Source organism: Echiichthys vipera, assembly GCF_963691815.1.
Source record: "Echiichthys vipera genome assembly, chromosome: 7".
NCBI classification, from domain to species: Eukaryota; Metazoa; Chordata; class Actinopteri; order Perciformes; family Trachinidae; genus Echiichthys; species Echiichthys vipera.
Window position 1 is genome coordinate 16,231,790 of NC_139832.1, and position 20,738 is coordinate 16,252,527.

Genomic DNA, 20,738 nt, shown 5'->3' on the forward strand with positions numbered 1-20,738 from the left:
ACTTCTCTTTTACCTTGTGACGGATGAGTCATAGACAACATTTCCAGGGCTTTTCATTTTGAAGAGGCAGCGACGGACAGTCTCCTGTTCATGAAATCATATATCTGTCCCACGGCAACGGTTATGTATGAAGACGACTGCGTACAAGAAGCAGAAACTGAGTTACTTTTGTCATAATATGGCGATTAATGTCACCGTATTTGATGTTGGAGGGTGAGTAACCAGGGGATTTTAGAGCCCTGCCAGTCTGCCATTAATTAGTCTGGACCTTTATTGCCTTTCCTGAGATCAGTGACTGTGCAGACAAAGAGAGACTTCATCACAAGACGATTTAAATGACAGAATGAGGTTTGCATGTGTTTTGCAGGTATATATATATATATATATATATGTATATATATATATATAGACATACACACCGCACCATGGACTCTCATGCACTAGTGTAGGGCAGGATCCAGGTGTGGTACCTGGCATTACATTTAGATATTAGAGCAAAACAAGTGCAGCATAAACTCCCGTATATCCAAGATAATAAAGTATAAAGGATGGTTGTTGAGCCTAGAAAATCAATCTCACAGCCTCACCAAGTGGCATCACATTTTTCTGTGAGTACAGACAGAGAAAGTGTTTTTCTGAGAAGAGACAGCAGGACTGCATCTAATACTTTGTGTTATTGTGTTTGAGATCACTGCAGAGTAGTGATAATAGCTCAGAGAAGAAACCTTCATGCTGGATCTCCTCCAGGAAAGATTTCTGAATAATTTACCACCACCAACACAAACATGTTCATCTTGTTCATAGTTGTTTACCCTTTAAGAGTAAATGCTACTCAAGATCAATGCATTAGAAATCACTTGGCTTGGCTACAGGTGACTGACTGTGGTTCAAATATAGACTGAAAGTGAAACTGCGTAACACCCCATACAATTTGCACTTTCAAACAAGTTATGAAACATTAGGAGTGTAAGTAAAAGCACCATATTTATCTTTATAACACTCACAAATAATCCAAATAAATGAACACATACACAAGCACAGTGGTAAGCACAAACACTAACCTGTTGCAAATTGATCCGTCACCTACCACACAATGCATTATTTCCTCCCTGGAGTCGTTTTCACACTCGCTGCTCCGACTGAAGTGCAATAAACTGTACTGTAGGTGCTGTAGTCCTGTAGTAGGTTGTATGAATGTGTGTGTTTCTGTGTGTGTGTGTGTGTGTGTGTGTGAACACACTGAACGACAGAGGAGTTATGAGATGGAGATGCCAGGGAGAGCACACAGTCTGCTCTCTCTCTCTCTCTCTCTCTCTCTCTCTCTCTCTCTCTCTCTCTCTCTCTCTCTCTCTCTCTCTCTCTCTCTCTCTCTCTCTCTCTCTCTCTCTCTCTCTGCTCTTTACAGTCAGCGTGAGCTGTTCATCCAACAGCTCTGCCAGAGTCATTATTGTAACAGTGAGTCAACACAGGCTCAGGCACACACACAGACACACACGAACACACACAAGCACTCACACACGCACACACGCACGCACGCACGCACGCACGCACGCACGCACGCATGCACGCATAGACTACCCTGTATTAATATCTGTATTTACAGTACATTATGATGCTGTAAACACTGATTATATTAAAGTTTTGTAAGCCTTAGAAAAAAGATAAGACAATTAAATAAAATGTACAGTAGCAGCTTACTTTCTCTCACAAGCACACACACACAAAGATTACATACCCAGCATTCTCTCTCTCGCCAATGCAAACAAGCAATTTGCTCCTTTTACATGCTTCATCCACATAACGCTCCACATTTAAGTGAGTAACTCTAAAATGCTGGGAAATAAGGAGTTGTTGTTTACTCTCATTTATGACTGGATAAGACTTCTGACCATGCTCTAAATGACTGCAATAAATTACGGGCAGTGAAAACAGGAACATTGCTTTGTTAAACTAAACCGCAACTTGTATCAAATTATTTTCAGAACAACACAGTAACTTCCTCTGTGAGTAAAAGCACACAAACTGGGGAATTCCCCGGCGAATGGGGGAAAGGGAAACATGAAATAGTATCCATATGTTGGCGGCAGGTGAGAGGGCACGACTCACAGAGCAGGAATCTCCCCCCTGCATTCCTCTGGTGTGAGAGGAAAAGGAATAATTGTGCCTGCATCAAACGAGCCCAGCCCCCTTCACCCATCACCCGGCAGCACGGGCTTCCTTTCCCAGTACCCGTTCCTAAATGGTGAGTCAGCTGACCGCACGATGAGTGGCTCCTTCTCTTCCTTTCATCTGTCCATCCTGAAGACGCCAAAGGAAGAGGCTGAGAGGGCTGAGTCACGTCATTTTCCAAATCCCCTCCTCATCATCACCACCTCAACATCTACACCTATATCCTGCTGCCAGTTATCCAGCACCCTCCTACAGCGCTGTGTGCACCTGCGACTACTCTCTCTGACTTGCCACCCTACTCTCTTTCACTCCAATTCATCGTTCCAGCTGTGTGTGAATCCGCAGCCGCAGCATTGCAAGATATGCCTCTTTAAGTGTCCACAGTCCCGCAGCCGGCCTCTGCCTGCTACCTAACATCCTGACCATCCCTCACATCGAGGAGAACTCTGTTATAAAGTCATAGAAAGACTGATAATACGTCTCCTCTCTTTACTCTGATGCACCTCCTTCTTCTTTCTCTCTGTTTGCATAACTCCACAACCAGCAACCAGACAGACTTGAGCTATATCGAGACTGCTGAACTGTCAAACGCTCAGTTTAACTTCACAGTCTGTGCTGAACGTAGAGCTACACCAAGATAGCCTGGCTGCCTGGGTGGGTGTTAACTTCTGTTCTTGTTGGGAGAACAAAAAGCAGAAGTTGAAGAGAGGAATGACAGGAATAGTTTGACATTTTGGGAAATACGCTTATTCACTTTCTGGCAGAGTTAGATGAGAGGACTCTCTGTACTTATATCTTTCCATTAAACGTGAAGCTAAGTTAGATTAGCTTAGCACAAAGACGGGAAACTAAGCAACAACAAGTGCCAAAGTGCCAAAAACTGAAGTTCCTCAAACGACCACTTGAGACTCACTCCAAAAGTGTGTCAGTCCCCATGTGTGTCAGACCATGAAACATGTTTGTGAAGATGAATTTCGTTCCGCCTTGCTTCTGCCTTTCTTCCGCCTAGCTCCACTCAACCATCTGGGATGGCTCCGTAGGAAAGTGATTTCAGGTGGTTCAGCCAATCAGGACCACCAGGCGAGGGTTTTATAGATGTGACGTAGCAGAGGAGCGTCTGTTGTGAATCAGACAACAATGGCGGCTTGCATCGAGAAAGCAGGCGTCAACATCGATGCTGCTATTTCATCCATGTTGTCCAATCTAGCGAATATTTCTTTTTTAAAAGAACACCAGAGAACAGCTCTGAAGGCTTTTGTTGGTGGAAACGATGTCAGCTGTTCCGTTTGGCTTTTCCCTGCGTCAGTCATCAGCATAAGTGTTTGAAGTAGCACGTCAATAAAGCTGAAGGACAAGTGGTTGATCCAATCATATGCAAGGATTTTTGATAAGGCCCAGCCTCCTGAAATCCCTTTTCTATGGAGCGATCCCAGATGTATGAGAGAAGCAAGGCGGAACGAAATTCCTCTGTCAAGAGTCAGGTTACATCAGATAAGCCATTGAGACAAATTTAATTCCCTACACATAAAACAAAGTCCCTACACAGGTAGAGGTACACTTTAAGGCTTCAAGTTCTGCATAATTAAGGGCTTGGTCACTTTGAATGATAGGTGGTTGCTGTCACATGTGGCAGACTGTAGGCTTTATTCGACTCCACCTTTTCGAATTTGCCGGGAACAGGCGGCACCAGACACTGCCAAGATGGAGACAGCCGGAGCCGCCCACATTGAGCTTCACAACCGATCTTCAGAAACCTATGGGTGACGTCACAGAGACTATGTCCACATTTTATAAGTCAATGGTAAAAAACATGTATGGAAAGTGTAAAAATAACCATGGCACGGTCTGACTTTATTTTTACACGTGCTTCCATTCCAGAACTGGCTGCTCGCTGTAGCTTCATATTTATCTTAACATTAGAGGGGTTTGTGAGTGTGTGTGTGTGTGTGTGTGTGTGTGTGTGTGTGTGTGTGTGTGTGTGTGTGTGTGACAGGACTGGATGGATGAATGTAGGATGTTGGTACAGCTGAGCAGAGATAATTTAGGGAAGGTAAGGAGTTTGTTTTCTTATCAGGAAAAAATAGACTCAAAAATACTCAATAGACATCACAGGTGCTTGGTTACTGTATGTCTCTGTGCATTAGAAAAATATTTTGTTGCACATACTGTGTACATTATATGACCTGTGCCCTGTTGTGGTCAGTCACACTCACAAGAGAAATCCACCAAAAATGCCAACACAAAACAAAACTAGCAGCGTTATGTAACAACCCTACTCAAGTATTCTGCATGCGTCCTTGGTAACAATCACTACAGCACCAAAGAAAGGACAGGATTGCATAACAACAAACCTGCCCTTGAAAAGCAGCTAAATGCAGCAGATATAAACCCACCTACGGTACATACAGTACAGGTGATGCTGTGAAGAATCTGAGGCTTGGATCTTTCAGTTCCCTAAGTTACGATTAATGTGATGCGATTAATGTGATGCACATGCATTCCTTTGTTGTTTCAGGAAGCCATATGCACAACAGATGAATAGTTCTTCTTCAAAGGATCAATGTGCCTTTAATTTTCTAACATGCATCAGTGATAAGTTGTGATGTGATAGCTGTATTCTTTATGCAAGCGTAATGTGAGATATTCTGTGGTGTTTCTCAAAACACTGAGTGGGTGATACGGTTCCAGTCTCTGTGGAATGAGTCTGGGCACCCACACGCCTCATTTTCTTGTTTTTGTGTTTTATTTTGCCTTACAAAACTAACATTCATTCGCTCACCGTCCTTCAAAAAATCCCATTGCTACACTTTCTTTCTCTTTTTACATGCACAATGGGGCTGATAGGTCTCACGGAACGATGTGTATCAGGCTGTAAAAACCTCACAGACAGAAATATCACAAGTGAACAGTTTCCCCAGATCTGTCCGGAACATATATCCTTTTCTGATGCGTAAACACTATTGAATTTGTTTTTATCCAACACAAAGGCAGTTTCCAAGTTAAAGCTGCATATAGATTAGCTGTGCATAACATAAGAAAAGATAAGCCTTTATTGATCCTCAGAGGGGGAATTCAGGTATTGCAGCAGCACAAAGACAGAAAAAAGTACAGAGAATAAGTAATAAAAAAAGGAATATACAACCTGTATAACAATAGTAAAAAAATAAAATAAAGACAAAAAGACAAATTAAAGACAAAGTTACAAGGTAAGTGACAAGTTAAAGTGACAAGTTTGATAAATAGTAAGTTAAATATGTTACAGCGTACATACGAATAACATATAGTTACTGATACTTAGTGCTGTCTGTATTAATATATCAACATAGAAATATAATATATTACGGTATATGTTAAGATAGTATAACATAGTTACATAGTATAGGATAATTTAGAACAGTGTAATATGAGGTATAAGATATAGTATCAGGTGCATGGTAGTAATAATGTTATAATATAATACATAAAACATAATATAACATAACATGTTATAACATACAGCACGTACAGCAGTGTAACCATAGAAATAATCAATTATATGTTTATGTGTAAAGTTATCAGAGGTAATATGGTATTGTGTGAAACAGTTCATTATTAGTGCTCCAACCACAGATATTATTAGTGTTTATATTTTTGGCTACACCAACTATGAGATTTCAGAATGTTAGGGTTGTGTTGATTCAAAAAAACTGTGCTCTCATGCAAATAGAAGAAGTTTTCATTCAAATCCATTAAAGGCTGAGAATAATGGCAGCTTTTGCTTCTGAACAGTTTCTTACTGAAAGAGAAGAAAAATATCTTTTGATCCTTTTTTACAAGTCAGCAAACCTCAGGAATGAAACTGCAGGTGTGTTTTCTTCTGCGCACACTGCACATTTCACAGAAAATCAAAACTCCCTGGGTGAAAACAAATAAAGCATGTTGAACATTTCATTATAAGACAAATGAACACTAGTTAAATTGATTTTCTTTGTTTTTGTTAAGGTGGTTTCCCTGAATGTCCAAAGCGAAGGATCATCAAGATGGAGGTGTCAAACCTCAGGCTGCGGGCTCTGACTCAAGACCAGATAAAAGCCTTGGCTGTCTGCTTACCTTCACTCCACTGTGGGCCCAGAACAGATGATGAGCATTTTGACCAAATGTGGTTTAAGGAATGTTTAAAGGTGCACCAATTCAGCTCAACTTTCCAACTGAACATTATCCCACCCTCAGCAGTAACAGAGAGGACGAGGCCTCAGCAGCCACACAGAAGCCGGTCGGTGCTGGTGACTCCAGTCCACCCGGAGGAGATCGACATGCAGACCCTGGCTAACGCCCAGAATCACTTCAACTTCATGAAGTATGAGGGGAGGGAGTTTGTGAGAGTCACCTCCTGTGTTCACTCACCTGAAGGACGACAGAGTCCGAACAGCTGGAGAGTGTCTGACTATAATCTGGAGGGTCAGATGATCCTGTCTGTGATCTGCACCCTGACGAAGGACCTGAAAGTATCCTGCAGCCAAGGGAGACGTCAGTCAGAGCAGGAAGAGAACAGGATGACCTCCTGAGTATTTTAGTCATTATTAAATCTTTTGATTGTCTTTGTCCACTTTACAAATTAAATGGTGAACATGTTAGGGACATCCAGCAGATGGATGTTATTTCAGTATTCATTCTCTTTTAGATTTGTTTTGGTTGTCATCACTCCTCAAGACTGAAAATAAAAAGGCTAAAACTTACAACATACTTTTGCAACTTTACCTCCAGAATGTCAATTTTTTAGAAACTAACAGAAGCAGGCTTGTTTATAACTTGACAAGCATTTGATACTCAATATATTCAGATAGTTTCCATGGTTGTAGAACTTTGTCAACCTACATAAAGAACATGTATTCTTTGATTTAATCTCTTGCGTTTAAATTGCTAAAACTCAAGTTTTTAGCCAACATCTCTCTCTGGATGTCAGTACCCACAAACACTCACTTCCTCTTCATATTGACCAGGACATGATGCACCTAAAATTAGAGGAGAAAGGACTCACATGTTAACAGACACGCAAGTCCTTGATTTAGCTGCAGTGTGGTGTCACTGGCATTAGGAACAGAAAGTACGGTGACCCTTAAGTGCAAAACACAACAGCAAATGCACATTTTTTTTTTGAGTAAATTTCTGTGTTTTCTCTTTTGCCATTTTGGTTTGCACTCCAGGGCACCGCAAGAAAGAAACTTTAATTATGGTGCTTTCCATTTACCTCACAAGTCAGAACTGGGAATTACGTTACAACGGTGTTTCAGTAACAAAGCCAGAAAACCTGCTGATAACAATGCATTATGCTGTACTCAGTGCTTACAAACACTGGAGCATCATGTCCACAGATGACAGATGGACAGTACTATGTTTATTTATTACATTAATTTAGCTGACGCTTTTATGCAATAGCAACTTGCAATAACTGTTTTTGGAGGTTGGAGAGGATGAGCAGGAGGTTTACTGGCTGTTGAGAGGATGAGCAGGATGACAACGGAAGAGAGGGTGGCTGCTAATCCGGGTTAATCACATGAAATAAATCTTTGCATTGGAGACATTGAACTGAGGCTTTTTACATTCAGCTGTCAGAAGGCAGAGCAAGCTCTAATCTCATCCGTGCGTTGGCGGGCGATGAGGGGATCCCAGATGATTTCCTCAGAACATCAACGACAAAAAGTAGTGTTTAAGATCTTCTGATTAAAAACTCCCACTCAGTGCACGACTCTGCCTCCCATGATAGATAGTATGAAATAATCTTAGCGAATAACGTGAAGGTCATGGCCCACTGGAGTACCCTCGAGCAAGGCAACTATTCCTAAAACTCTTCAAACTAAGGAACTAAGACAATGTATAAACTAAGAATGTGTGTAAAGCTATACATGTGAATAATTTTCTTAATACCATACATTATTTCATGCATAACATCTGTGTTTTATTTTATTTTGGTGATTATAGATATATTAGTAGATTAGTATTCACAGAAATGTATTTTTTGGATATATTGTTTCATAACTGAAAAAAAAAATCTATTTGCATTTGTCACATGAATTCACAAACAAAAATAACACGTTAAGTTCTTGTGTTCTACCTAGTTTAGTCAACATCTATTTCATAGATTTCACATTTGTTCACGATATCTCTCCATCCACAAATGCTGAAGTGAGTCCAGGACGTTTTTGATTTAGTACGATGGTTCTTTATGAAAATAGCATGTTATTGCCTGAGGGTCTAAATAAAGTAATTATAATTCATAAAATGGACTTTACTAAATAAAATGATAGTCCCTGGAAGAATATAGTCAGTAACATCAATCATCTTTAAATAAGCTCCACATCTGTAAATGATGGACAGTGAAGTGGAGGTTCAGTACTTTGTCTTCACTATTAAATGAGGAGCAATGCATACTGTATGTTAACTTTTAAAGACGATAGTTAACCTCTGTGTGCTACATCACCTTGGTTTTACAGAGCAGAACAAAAGTCCCGAAACGTTACAGAACAAAAAAACATTATATACCTTTAATATTCCTGCAAGTGGATGTTTTCAGTGACTTTGTCATGATATACAGCCCCTGTTATCTACATTATTCTGTTAAACTATCATTACATGGCATTTTTTGCAATTCTACAACGTAGTGTGTGTTTAAGTAAATTTAAATCCATCCTACCAATTTATGGATTCTAGATTACTCAAATGACTAAATTGTGCAATCTTGACTAATCTACATCCACCAGATGGCAGCAACTACCTGCCAATATTGTCTCAAACTGCAAAACATAAAAGTCCTGATGTGATTCCACAACAAAGTTTATTGAGAATGATCTTTGCATGCACCAGCAATATAACCCCTAAAATAATTTATGTACAGTACAATACCCCTGAAACACATACAGGTCTTCATTACTTCACACTCAATCAGTTCTTTCATGCACCTGCAACCTGATGATTAACTTTTAGAACTTCAAGGCACACATACGTAATGATCTATCAGTATATAGATCTCAAACGAAAACCTTATTTAAATGCACAAGTGAAACTTTTCTGCTCCTTTGTTGTGTTTCGCCTCATGAACAACGATGAGAACTTTGTTGTGGCACGATTGGTTTTTAACATGATCCCAAGAACCAGAGAGGTTGCAAACAAACATTACCAGTACCAGACCAGACCAGACCAGACTACTGGGCTGGGTTTGAGGTACTTTTTCCAGATACATGTAAAGGCTGGAGTTGATTCTCCCGTAACTCGTCTGCTTGTTGAATTCTGTCGTCATCCACATTAACCTCCAGTGCTCAATTTATCCTGCAGATGGGGAGAGAGGGAGGGTGCAGAGAAACGGGTTAAAATGTGACCAACAATAACTCAAAGTTAGAGACAGAAGTTGCAAAAATATTCTAGGTGTTCAAGAGTAGTTTATATAATCATACCTTTTTGGCGTTGTTGACACACTGCATGTAGGCGGAGGCGATACTCGAGCAGGACAGAGTCTTTCCTGTGTTGTCCTTGTAGCATTTTAAAATCTGACTCTGCAAGTCGCCACACACCGGTTGGATATTGAAACGCCTGCGACGGACAAATATCAAACATCATGTTGGTTTGCACCAAATATGTGCAAATTAGCCTATCATTTGTAAAATCTGATTTTTATAATGAACGCCAAGTCCTTTTGTCCTGGTACCATATGTGTCAGTGCAACCTTACTAGCTTAACGCCATTAACTGTAAAAAATGTTTGCTTGTTATCAAGACTAGATTATTTAGAAATGTAGATTCATTTTTTCATTTATACAAAACACCGTAACTCCAAACTTACGCAAAACGGTTGTGCGTCTCTTCTTTGCCCTTCTCGAAGCTCTCAGCAGTCACTTTGTAAAACTCAGTGCACTGTCAAAGAGGTGAAAGCACCACACGTTACCATCAAGGTAAAATATGTTAAATATTCAGAGCTGTTTCTCTGAAAACAGCTGCCTGCTGCGAATGAAAATGTCAGACAAATTCAACAAACAGCAAGAGACCACATTACATATCAGCTGCTGCGGTGTAATCATGCCTCTATCCAGCTCTGTAAAGCCGAGGAGAGCTGGGGTTACCCTAACCGCTTTCACATTGCTTTTTGAGTCATACATATTTAATGTTATCAAGAAAAAAAAATTGGATTTAAACACGTTTTCGGGGGCTTTAAAAAGGATAGTTTGGAATGTTATTTTACCCACCCCCCAAAGAAAAAAAAAAATCAGTTGAAGTGTAAACTATATTTAGAATATTTTCATCACTTGACCCTACGGGGAACTAAAGCCGGCATCTATGTTTACTTCAAAACCACCAGAATCCTTTGACAAAAACAGATTGCTGGTCTACCACTGCCTCTATCAGTTAGTTTGTTTTCTCTTTGTGTGAATTTTTTATGAACTATCCCTTTAATGCAACTTCAATGAGGTGTAGAGACAAGGAAAATTGAAAATTTTGCTCACCTTTGATTCAAGTTTTGTGACATGTTCCTTGTAGAGAGCGTCTCGTTTCTTCAGCTCTTTCTCTCTCTCCTCCAGCTGATGAGCCTGTGTGAGTTTAAAATGTTTAGAACGACATCTTCATGCTTCCAAAACCACTTATACTCAAACATGCTATCGTTTCATATTTTGTAGTTCATTGTTCCAGCTTTAAATGACTTGTTTTCCTTTTTTTGTCTCATCAAATAAATGAAAAGCAGTGAAACACAGCAGCTGTTTCAAGAGCGATTAGTGCAGAAAGAAAGTGAAAAAGTGAGTCATGCACATATAAATTCTCTTCCCTACCTTCAGCTCCATCCGCTGAAACAACACAAGAGGACAAGAAAGAAACAGAGGCACAGTAAGAGGAAAGATTTTCACATTTACAAGAGAGATCCTGACATGTACAGATCATGTTTGTCTTGCGCTTACATAAAGCTGCACCATGAGCCTCTCGTCGTCAGTCTTCATTCGTTCCTTCATGATGGATTCCGTCAGGTTCTCAGAGAACACCGCCTTCTCCGCCTCCAGCGTCTTCTTCACCTGCTCCTCCACCTGAGCCTGAGCGGCTGCTTGGGCCTCTGCTTGAGCCTGAGCCCTCATCTCCTCCAGCCTTCACACAGGACACATCAAATGACTTTTTCCCACTCACAGTGATGCATCCTTCATACATTTCATTTGTGTGAATCTGAAAATGTAGTTAAATTTTTTAAGCAAAATTACAAAAAAAGTAGCTTTAACACCTCAGATTTGAGTATAATCACGTGTATGCATTTAACTACGTATTAAGGCAGCAACTTATGATCACGTTTACTGTTTAATCTGCTAATTTTCTTGAATATTCAGAAGTATACTATAAAATGTCAAAAATTGTGAAGATTTTTAATTTCCCTGTTTTGTTCAGGCAAAACCAAAACTCATTCAATTTTTTTGAGAGAATTGAAGAATTTGTAACGCTTATAAATGATTAATCAATCAACTAATTAATTAAACTGCGTCAGCATTACTGTGTACATATAAAGCATCTGAATTATCTACAGTTCATGTGTATTTATTTAATCTTATAACAAAAATACGATGTGACAGTTATTTGTCCTTACTGTCGCAGCAGCTCCTGCCTCCTCTGGTTGATCTCCTCCTCCAGACTCATCTGCATCTCCTCTTTGATCTTCATCCTCAACTCCTCCTCCACCACTTCAGGAGTGACAGGTGGAGCTGTAAACACATTATTTTAACACAAGAAGTTTAGTTGATTTATTTCAAACTGTTGCTACAATCTTTATCATGGGGGTGATCAGCTCACCTGCTGCAGGTGGTGGCGCTGAACCGACAGCAGGTACTTCGTCCTCAACAACAGGGGGCAGAGACGGGGTCATGGTGGGCTCCTCAGCAGGTGGAGGTGGGGCCAGAGGCTCGACGAGGAGTTCGCTTACAGGTGCATCAGTGGGTACGATGGCCAGCTCTACACAGTGACAGGGCAGGGAGGGCTGTTCAAAGGTGAGCTCCAGAGGAGGGGAGGGTGCAGCCACGGGCTCCAGAGGAGGGGAGGGTGCAGCCACGGGCTCCAGAGGAGGGGAGGGTGCAGCCACGGGCTCCAGAGGAGGGGAGGGTGCAGCCACGGGCTCCAGAGGAGGGGAGGGTGCAGCCACGGGCTCCAGAGGAGGGGAGGGTGCAGCCACGGGCTCCAGAGGAGGAGAGGGTGCAGCCACGGGCTCCAGATGAGGAGAGGGTGCAGCCACGGGCTCCAGAGGAGGAGAGGGTGCAGCCACGGGCTCCAGAGGAGGAGAGGGTGCAGCCACGGGCTCCAGAGGAGGAGAGGGTGCAGCCACGGGCTCCAGAGGAGGAGAGGGTACAGCCACGGGCTCCAGAGGAGGAGAGGGTGCAGCCACGGGCTCCAGAGGAGGGGAGGGTGCAGCCACGGGCTCCAGAGGAGGAGAGGATGCAGCCACGGGCTCCAGAGGAGGAGAGGGTGCAGCCACGGGCTCCAGAGGAGGAGAGGGTGCAGCCACGGGCTCCAGAGGAGGGGAGGGTGCAGCCACGGGCTCCAGAGGAGGGGAGGGTGCAGCCACGGGCTCCAGGGGAGGGGAGGGTGCAGCCACGGGCTCCAGAGGAGGAGAGGGTACAGCCACGGGCTCCAGAGGAGGACAGGGTGAAGCCAGGGGCTCCAGAGGAGGGGAGGGTGCAGCCACGGGCTCCAGAGGAGGAGCAGGTGCAGCTACGGGCTCCAAAGCAGGAGAGGGTGCAGCCACGGGCTCCAGAGGAGGAGAGGGTGTTGCAGCGGGCTCCAGAGGAGGAGAGGGTGCTGCCACAGGATCCAAAGGAAGTGGAGATGGAAGCAGTTCACATGGAGACGGTGAATCAACAGCTGGAGTCATGACAGGAAGCACGTCTTTTTCAACTGCAGCAGGTGGGACTACAGCCTCAGTGAGAGTCGCCTCCACTTGCGGAGGTAAAACTACAGCGTCAACTGTAGCTGAATCAACGCGACAGGGTGGTGTTATTGGTGCAAGTGGTGTAGATTCAACAGTGGGTGGAGGTTTAACAGTTTCCCCTGGTGGCGCAGACAGGACGACAGGTTCAAGAGGTTCAACAGAGGGAGTTACAGCAGCAGGTTCTATAGTAGATGGAGGCGTTTCAGAGGGCAGAGGTGAAGCTAAAGGTTCAGGTGAAGCTACAGCCATTTCTACAGGTGGGGGTAGGATGACAGGTTCTGCTGTTGGTAGTGCAGATGTGATCTCTGGCTCTACATGAGGTGGGATGAATGATTCGACAGGAGATGGGACTACTGGCTCCACTACAGCAGGTGGAGGAGGAGGAGATGATGATTTAGGCTCCACGGGGGCATCTACTTGCAGAGAAACAACAGGGTCAGGTAGAGGTGGAGTTTTGGGCTCTATAGGTGGAGGCGGAGCTGCAGGCTCCACGGAGGAAGGAGGAAGGGAGTGAAACTTAACAGGAGGAGGAGGCACAAGTTTTACAGGAGCAGGTTCCACTGATGGAGGTGTGGATGGAGCTTCGTGAGGAGGTGGTGGTGGTGTCAGAAGAGGTATCGAGTGTACGACAGCAGGGGCGGGAACTGGAGCGGGCGTGTGAGTTTCAGGTGACGGAGGACGTTCATTCTGAGAGCGCTGAGGAGAGACGACTTTCGAAGGCTGTTTCATCCGGTTGATGACTTTATCTGACAGCTGCAGAGAAACAAGAGAAATATTCGTTAAATATCTTATTCTGATGCGTCTTTTTCATTGCGGTTATTTAAAAACGTGTTTATTAATTTCTGTTTCCACTTTTGTTTGTTTTAAGATAAAGTTGTGTGGTCGTCCTTTGTTTCTTTTTATTGGAACATATTTATTTAACCTTTAAATTTAAAAATAGGTGTCTACCTTTCCCTTGCTTAATATAATCACACATGTTTTACTGAGTGAACGCCCTCACATCATCCTTATTATTTAGTAGAAATCATGTTGTGGCTGATGGTTGAAGGTTGAGCATGAGGTCAACAACAGAGGTCGATGAAAACAAAAGGTCGCACATTGATAACTGCCAAAAAAATAACTTTTTAAAAAAAAGAGTTCATTCAGACTTAAAGATCATTTTGATTATACTGTTTTTGTCAAGGTTAAGCATATTATACATTTTTGATTGCAGGTATATTCATGGTGAACTTGATAATTGAAGCAAAAGTCAAAGTAGTTTGTGTTGCCTCTTGGTCCCTGGGACATCCGACCATGTTGTTTTTCTATATTTAACCCCAGAGCAGAGCAGTGTGGGTCAGATCGATACTTTATAGATTACAAATCACAGGATCAGGGAATCAAACATGAGCCAGGACTGCAAACGGACACACCAACGCTCCCTCTTTATCTGCACTGTGTTTGGATACTTTCTTCCACTTCAAGCCCCATGCATTATGTTGTTATTCTCCCTGAGCTTCACTCACCCGAATGCCCTTCACAAAAGAAACTCCTCCGCCTTCACCATCCTCACGAGAGAGGTGACTCGGGCTGTTTCCCCCCATCCACACACACACACCTGCAGCAGCCACACACACTACTATCAGGACTGCTGCTGGAAATGTTTAATCCCCAACGTGGACCTGATTAAGCTCCAGCTGCAGCAAACTGCCCCTCCCACCGCTCAATGTCAACAACAGCTGCTGCTATTGGCCGCAGCTGAACAACGCCTCCCTGGATTGGTCGGCTCACTTTAAAGCCAATGAAATGTGAAGGAACATTGTGTCCCGGCGTGCATAACGTTTATTAAACTAACAACCCATTCTGCTTTGTACCAGTGGGAAAAGTGCTCAATGTAGCAATACAACCATGTAGAAATATTCCTTTATCTAAAATGTTACTTGAGTAAAAACACAAAAGTATTAGAATCAAAATTAACTTTGCCTTAGGCACAAAAAGTCAAAGTACTCCTTGTGCAGAATGGTCCATTTTATAATATGTATAATTGTATCATAAGTATTGATGCTTTTATGCCTAAGCATCACTTTGGTGTTGTAGGCTACCTCATTGTATCACTTTAATTATTGCTTAGTCTAATATATCTTATCATAGTGTATATTATGATCATTTATTTGTTATATTTTGTATTTATAGTCTGAATTCAAATGCTGTGGAGAAACAAATACATTTCCCTCAGAAATGTAGTATAAGAAAAGTATTAAGTTGCATAAAACAGAAAGTACTTTGAAGCGCTTTGTAGACGCTACTTTGTTACTTTCCATTGTTTCTTTTTAAACATGCACAAGTTACCTGACCTTGCAGTTACTGAGACACTAAGATCTACATTTGTAGACAGGTAGTGGTTTTAATTTCAGTGCGCAGGGAGTGTAACGGTTTATTGCACTGTACAATGTGATGTTTCCTGTTGACAAACACTGATACACAGATACACCTGAGACAGTTTGACACACGAGGAAATACGATTAAACAGAGTAAATCGGCTATCGCGTTTAGAAAATAAATATTCAAAAAACAATGCAAAAAAAACCCTGAAAATAAAGTTGCACCAAGATTTTGCATCTGTGAATACTAATGAGGTACTAACATTAAAGAACAGGGCTGGTGATATTCTATATTTGTGTCTTTATTATTTAAAAATCCCATTAAAAAGACCAAAGATCCTTTTAACGAGCAGCTAAAGCCTGATTAATCTTATTTCTCTGTGCCATAGAGCGCCTTTGTTGTGTTAACTCTTTTTTAGCTCCACTTTGGTCTCCCCCAACTTCTCTGTTGTTCGAGACAGTCAATGAAAATATAGAACATTAACCAGCCTTATCCTGTAAACTGTGTGTGTGACAGGGATTTACTACGGCCTGAAAAAAAACGGACATAACTGTATAAAAACGCTGCAGGATTGTCGACCAAAAACAATCTCCAAGTCCAACACAGTGACTGTTTTTCTACTCGACCACCAGTCCCATCTTCTTTTTCTTTTTCTCCTTCACTCTGCCTTCTTCTCCTTGACATCAGGTCCACGCAGAGCCGCCCGCACGCTGCTCCACACCTCTGTGTAAATGAGAGTGCCCAGGAAGACCACCGCCGTACCGACCCAGTGCCACGGCGTGAAGGGGTTTTGGAAGTACATGATGGAGAAGATGAGGCTGATGAACTTTCTCAGGGTCACCACCAGAGTGACGGTCAGCGAGGCGCACTCCGTGGTCAGAATGAAAACGCCGCGGATGCATACGTACCTGAAGAAAACTGGTTAAAGTCTGTAACAAGAGTGGGAGGAAATGCAAAGAACCTGCAATTTAATCTAAAGTTTAATCCCTTGAAAGTGTGACATCAGTAGTTGCTTTGCCTTTGTGTTAGTGGCACATTTGCAAGTAGGTTGATTTCTTCACAGAGACAATAATTAATAATATAATAAATAATGGTTCCCAACCTTTTTGGCTTGTGGCTATTGCTAAAAACTAAAAACAACAGAAAAAAGATTAAAACACACAAAGGGAGAGTAACTTCAATATCTGCTCAGGACGCCGTTACTCCACTACATATTTACGCATGACATATTTGTTTGTGGCTATATTAACTCTCTGAATGTTGAGTACAGCACCTTTAAACTATTTTTTTTAATACTAATATTGAACTCGATATAACTGCAAGAACTCTGAGATGCAAGAAAGAAAACACTGGATTGTTCTGTAAGTATCTGATTAGAGAACATCAAATGTGATTGATGCAATGCTCTGTGAACAGTAAAAAAAAGTATTGAAGTTCGATCCCCAGCCCTAGTTTTTGACTCCTTGCTGTAAATGGAAGCTGTGTGTCTACATCTGGGATCCTTTGAGACGCCCAAAGAAGCAAAACTCTAACGCATTTAACAAGAAATAAAGGGCAGATTTAAAGAAACATGACAAAATGAGAGAACTGTGTTTTTTTCTATGCTCTTGTGCAGGTTGGGCTTCATTCAGTTCTACTAGACAAATGCATACAAAACTTGTTTTGTTTGACAGGATACTGTGTGATGACGTTGATCAGCAGGTAGAGCCACATTATCGGCACAGTCAGTCCAACCACAGGAACAACTGTGGGAGCTGAGAGAGACAGAGCAAATGTTAATTCACATCTGTGAGTAAAGATGAAAATGGAAAGCTTTCCTGAATGAATCAATGGCACTCACTGCTCTGACTGAAGTAGACGCAGTGGTTGTAGATGTCTGTTGAGAGAAGCAGGAAGCCCGGCAGAGGCAGGCAGTGCTACGAACAGACGAAAAGAAACAAAAAAGTTCAAAAGCTGTTGAAGCGAGAATTTATTCCTTAGAGAGAATATTTCCTAAGAGTTCAAATGACGCTTGACTTTCCCCTGAGGAGGCCTGCGCGTCGGAGCAGAGAGAAAAACTCACATTATAGAAGAGGGCTTCCTTGGAGTGTTTCCCGTACTGCTTGTACAGCGTTTCTTGGAAGATGCCCATCCTTGCAGACATCAACAATGCAAAGGTCAACATTCCAATACCTGAAAGGACAGACAACAACAGTGAGTTTTAAATCTATGCATGTTTCTTTCTAGTTTTCTATTCATCCATCACAGAAAGAAGTGTTTCCGGATTAAAACAATCGGTTGATCGTTTAGTCAGTTAACAGAGAGTTAATCTGTACTGATTTTGTTAATCTTATAGGCAATTAATTAAACAAAAATGACAAATATTCCCTTTAGCTTGGCTGCTTTTCTCTATTTCATGTCATTTCAGAGCGAGGAAAGTTAAAAATTTTCTGACATTTTATAGGCTAAATCATAAATCAATTTTTTAAAAACTGCTGGATCTATAATGAAAATGACGACTTCTTTCACCCTCTTTTCAGAATGAAACTTAAAATAGATAAATAGATAGATGGATAAATAGATAACTTTAGTTGTCATTCAGGTATACACATAGACAAAGTGCACATTGAATGAATTTTCATTACATTGACTCTTCAAGTAGCCGCAAGAATTTCGAGAACATTTATAAAAGGCGATCAGTAATAGTCAAAAAAGTAAAAAAGTTCTGTAAAATGTTAAAAAAGTTCTATAAAATGGACGTGTGTGGCACCTGAAACTCACCTATGAGCCAGCGCATGAAAGCATAGACGCCTTGCTCTTCTGATCCCTCACTGGCCACATTCTGACGGAACAAAATGACAAAAATGCATAAAATAATATTACAGGCCATATTTTGCATATTTTTATAGAGAGATTTAGCCTTATATTGAAGTAACTGCTGCAGAGTAAAACAGACACAAAACACACTTGATAGATATAATAAGAAAATAAAAACAAGCCTGTTATAATTATGCAACTTGCAGAGGACTCACCACTTGTCTGGCAGACATGATGGTGCAGATGAAGATACCAGCTGAAACTAAAGCTATAGATAAATATTTACTGGCTGAATACCTGCAGGGGGAGAAGAAAGCAAGACACAAATCACTACAATCAAACTGCACATTGGCACTTTTCAGCCTGCAGACATGACTCCACGTATACAAGCGTTATTGCTGTCAGAGGAAGCAGGTGTACCTTTTATTCAGGATGATGATTCCCAGGATCATGTTAGCGATGAGTGATCCCTGCAGAGCAACAAGACAGAGATCAGACAGAGGTGGAGGTGGAGGACGGAGGCGATGTGATGAGAGAGAAAATGAAAAGATGAAGGTGAAAAGCAGACAAACAGCAGCTCTTACCGATCTGAAGATCATGTGTAACGGCATGGCGATGTTGAAGTTGAGAGCGTAGTTGTTTATGACGCTGACTGTGAAGAACATGGTCACCATGATCACATAGTTACTGGGGAAAAAAGGGACACAGCAAGGGTGTTTTAGCGCCCGCTCCACATCTTTACCCGCAGCAGGAAGTTCAAACCCCTTTGAAGAGTTTTTACCTGATGGGGATCGCAGGTTTCTTTCTCCCAAAGTTCGTTTCAAAGATAAAACCTTCTAATGCAATGAAGACAAACTGAGCGAAGGTGACGATGTTGCCACATCCTGGAAACTGTCTGGAGGACACAACAGAAAATAAACAGATAATGAAATGACATGAGATCATTTGAACCATTTATTATATTATATATTTGTTGATAACTTTGCGTTTAGATTAGCTGCTTTGTCCATTCTACAGTTTTCCTTTGCTTCCATGACTATATTAACGTTTTATTTGTACATACTTTAATGTGTGGAGCCCTGAAAGATTAGAAACTGCCATGGCAGAAACTAATGAGTCTCTATTGAAATAAACAGAAAATGAAATAACCAGTGTTCTCATCTGTAATTTGTTCTTCCTTTTACTTTAATTCTCCCACTTTTTCTTAATATATTTAAGTATGATAAATGTATGAATTTTACTTAAGGCCTACATACATACAGGATATTATATATTTATAAATAAATAAATCAATAAATAAATATTTACGGGAATAAATGCAGAAATAAATTGATAAATAAATGCAGAAATGAATACAGGAATGAATAAATGCAAATATGAAATAATCGCATAAATAAATAAATGCTTTACATTTCTTATTGTTCCATTTATTCATGCATATATTTATTCATTCATTTTGCCCTGTATTTACGTATGAATTTACTTATCTGTTTATTTATGCATTTAGTCCTATATTTATTTGTGCATTTTATGGATTTATACAAATATTTGTGCATTTATTTATTCATGCCTGTATTTATAGATTTATTTATTCATTTATTTGTGCATTTATTTATTCATGCCTGTATTTATAGATTTATTTATTGATTTATTTGTGCATTTATTTATTTATGCCTGTATTTATTTATAGATTTATTTATTATTTATTCCTGTATTTATTTATGCATTTTATCAAGTTATACATTTATTTTTTAATTTATTCCTGTATTAACGTATAGATTTATTTATGTATCTATGCATTTGTTTATTTCCTCCTGTATTTGTGCATGTTATTGGTTTATTGCGACTAAAGCCATGCAGTCCTCTTACACTTGTTGTTACTTGGATACAGTAGCAAATACTTAAAACACAGATGAGAAACATCAGTGAAAACTTTAATGCAGTAAAGTCGACAGGAGTTCATTCACCGTCCAAGTTTGTCACTGACCTTACAAGTAGCTCCAGAGACACCACATTGCTACAGCAGCCGACAAAAACCAGAAGAATAGCGAAACTGGTCGCCATGTTGGATCCCTGGAGACTAAAACTGGGGGAAAACGTGTCACTTCATAAAGCGGGTTTCCGGTCGGTGCATATTTGCAAATTAGCAGCGTTCGTTTGACTGTCTTAGACCAGACCCTCCGCTTCAACACAAACTCATTTGAACACGTCTGAATCTGGGAATGAAACTCTTCCTCATCGCATGGGCTCATGGGAGTTGTAGTTCCTGTCTGACATAAACGGGGGGGAAAGGCACGCAGTGTCCTTAATGTTCTCTGTATTTACGACAAAATTGAAAATTAAATACATATGTTGTCTGGGAAACAATAGTAGGAGAAAATATTAGCGGAATATATGAAAAATAACGAACAGAAAGCGAAAAATGTTTGCGTTAACAGCGCAATCGCTGCGCAATCATGACGCACAGAAACTTTCGAACACGCATGCGCAGATAG

General features: G+C 41.0%; 2 protein-coding genes across 2 annotated transcripts; both read right to left on the minus strand.

Annotated features, from left to right (window-relative positions):
- Window positions 1-8,880: 8,880 nt before the first annotated feature.
- Window positions 8,881-14,765, minus strand: LOC310949118 (uncharacterized protein). The gene is made up of 9 exons (XM_083916451.1): window positions 14,592-14,765; window positions 11,958-13,839; window positions 11,755-11,869; window positions 11,087-11,267; window positions 10,961-10,975; window positions 10,640-10,723; window positions 9,982-10,052; window positions 9,597-9,732; window positions 8,881-9,471 (listed from the first exon to the last, which is right to left on the minus strand). The coding sequence occupies exons 1-9, from the start codon at window positions 14,667-14,669 to the stop codon at window positions 9,448-9,450; spliced, it is 2,586 nt and encodes an 861-aa protein (XP_083772577.1). The 5' UTR covers window positions 14,670-14,765; the 3' UTR covers window positions 8,881-9,447.
- Window positions 14,766-15,494: 729 nt separating this feature from the next.
- On the minus strand, window positions 15,495-20,431 carry slc35b4 (solute carrier family 35 member B4). The gene is made up of 10 exons (XM_083916708.1): window positions 20,231-20,431; window positions 19,025-19,138; window positions 18,828-18,930; window positions 18,664-18,713; window positions 18,459-18,540; window positions 18,208-18,268; window positions 17,510-17,619; window positions 17,288-17,363; window positions 17,126-17,201; window positions 15,495-16,355 (listed from the first exon to the last, which is right to left on the minus strand). The coding sequence occupies exons 1-10, from the start codon at window positions 20,305-20,307 to the stop codon at window positions 16,106-16,108; spliced, it is 999 nt and encodes a 332-aa protein (XP_083772834.1). The 5' UTR covers window positions 20,308-20,431; the 3' UTR covers window positions 15,495-16,105.
- Window positions 20,432-20,738: the final 307 nt, after the last annotated feature.

Excerpts from the sequence above, each read along its gene's own strand:
- LOC310949118 (XM_083916451.1), bottom strand. The coding sequence starts at position 14,669 with ATGGGGGGAAACAGCCCGAGTCACCTCTCTCGTGAGGATGGTGAAGGC. Across the intron at positions 13,840-14,591 it reads CTTTTGTGAAGGGCATTCGG|CTGTCAGATAAAGTCATCAA; the intron begins GTGAGTGAAGCT and ends GTTTCTCTGCAG. Across the intron at positions 9,733-9,981 it reads GAGACGCACAACCGTTTTGC|GCGTTTCAATATCCAACCGG; the intron begins GTAAGTTTGGAG and ends TGTCCGTCGCAG.
- slc35b4 (XM_083916708.1), bottom strand. The coding sequence starts at position 20,307 with ATGGCGACCAGTTTCGCTATTCTTCTGGTTTTTGTCGGCTGCTGTAGC. Across the intron at positions 18,269-18,458 it reads TCATGTCTGCCAGACAAGTG|AATGTGGCCAGTGAGGGATC; the intron begins GTGAGTCCTCTG and ends TTGTTCCGTCAG. Across the intron at positions 17,364-17,509 it reads AGGAAGCCCTCTTCTATAAT|CACTGCCTGCCTCTGCCGGG; the intron begins GTGAGTTTTTCT and ends GTCTGTTCGTAG.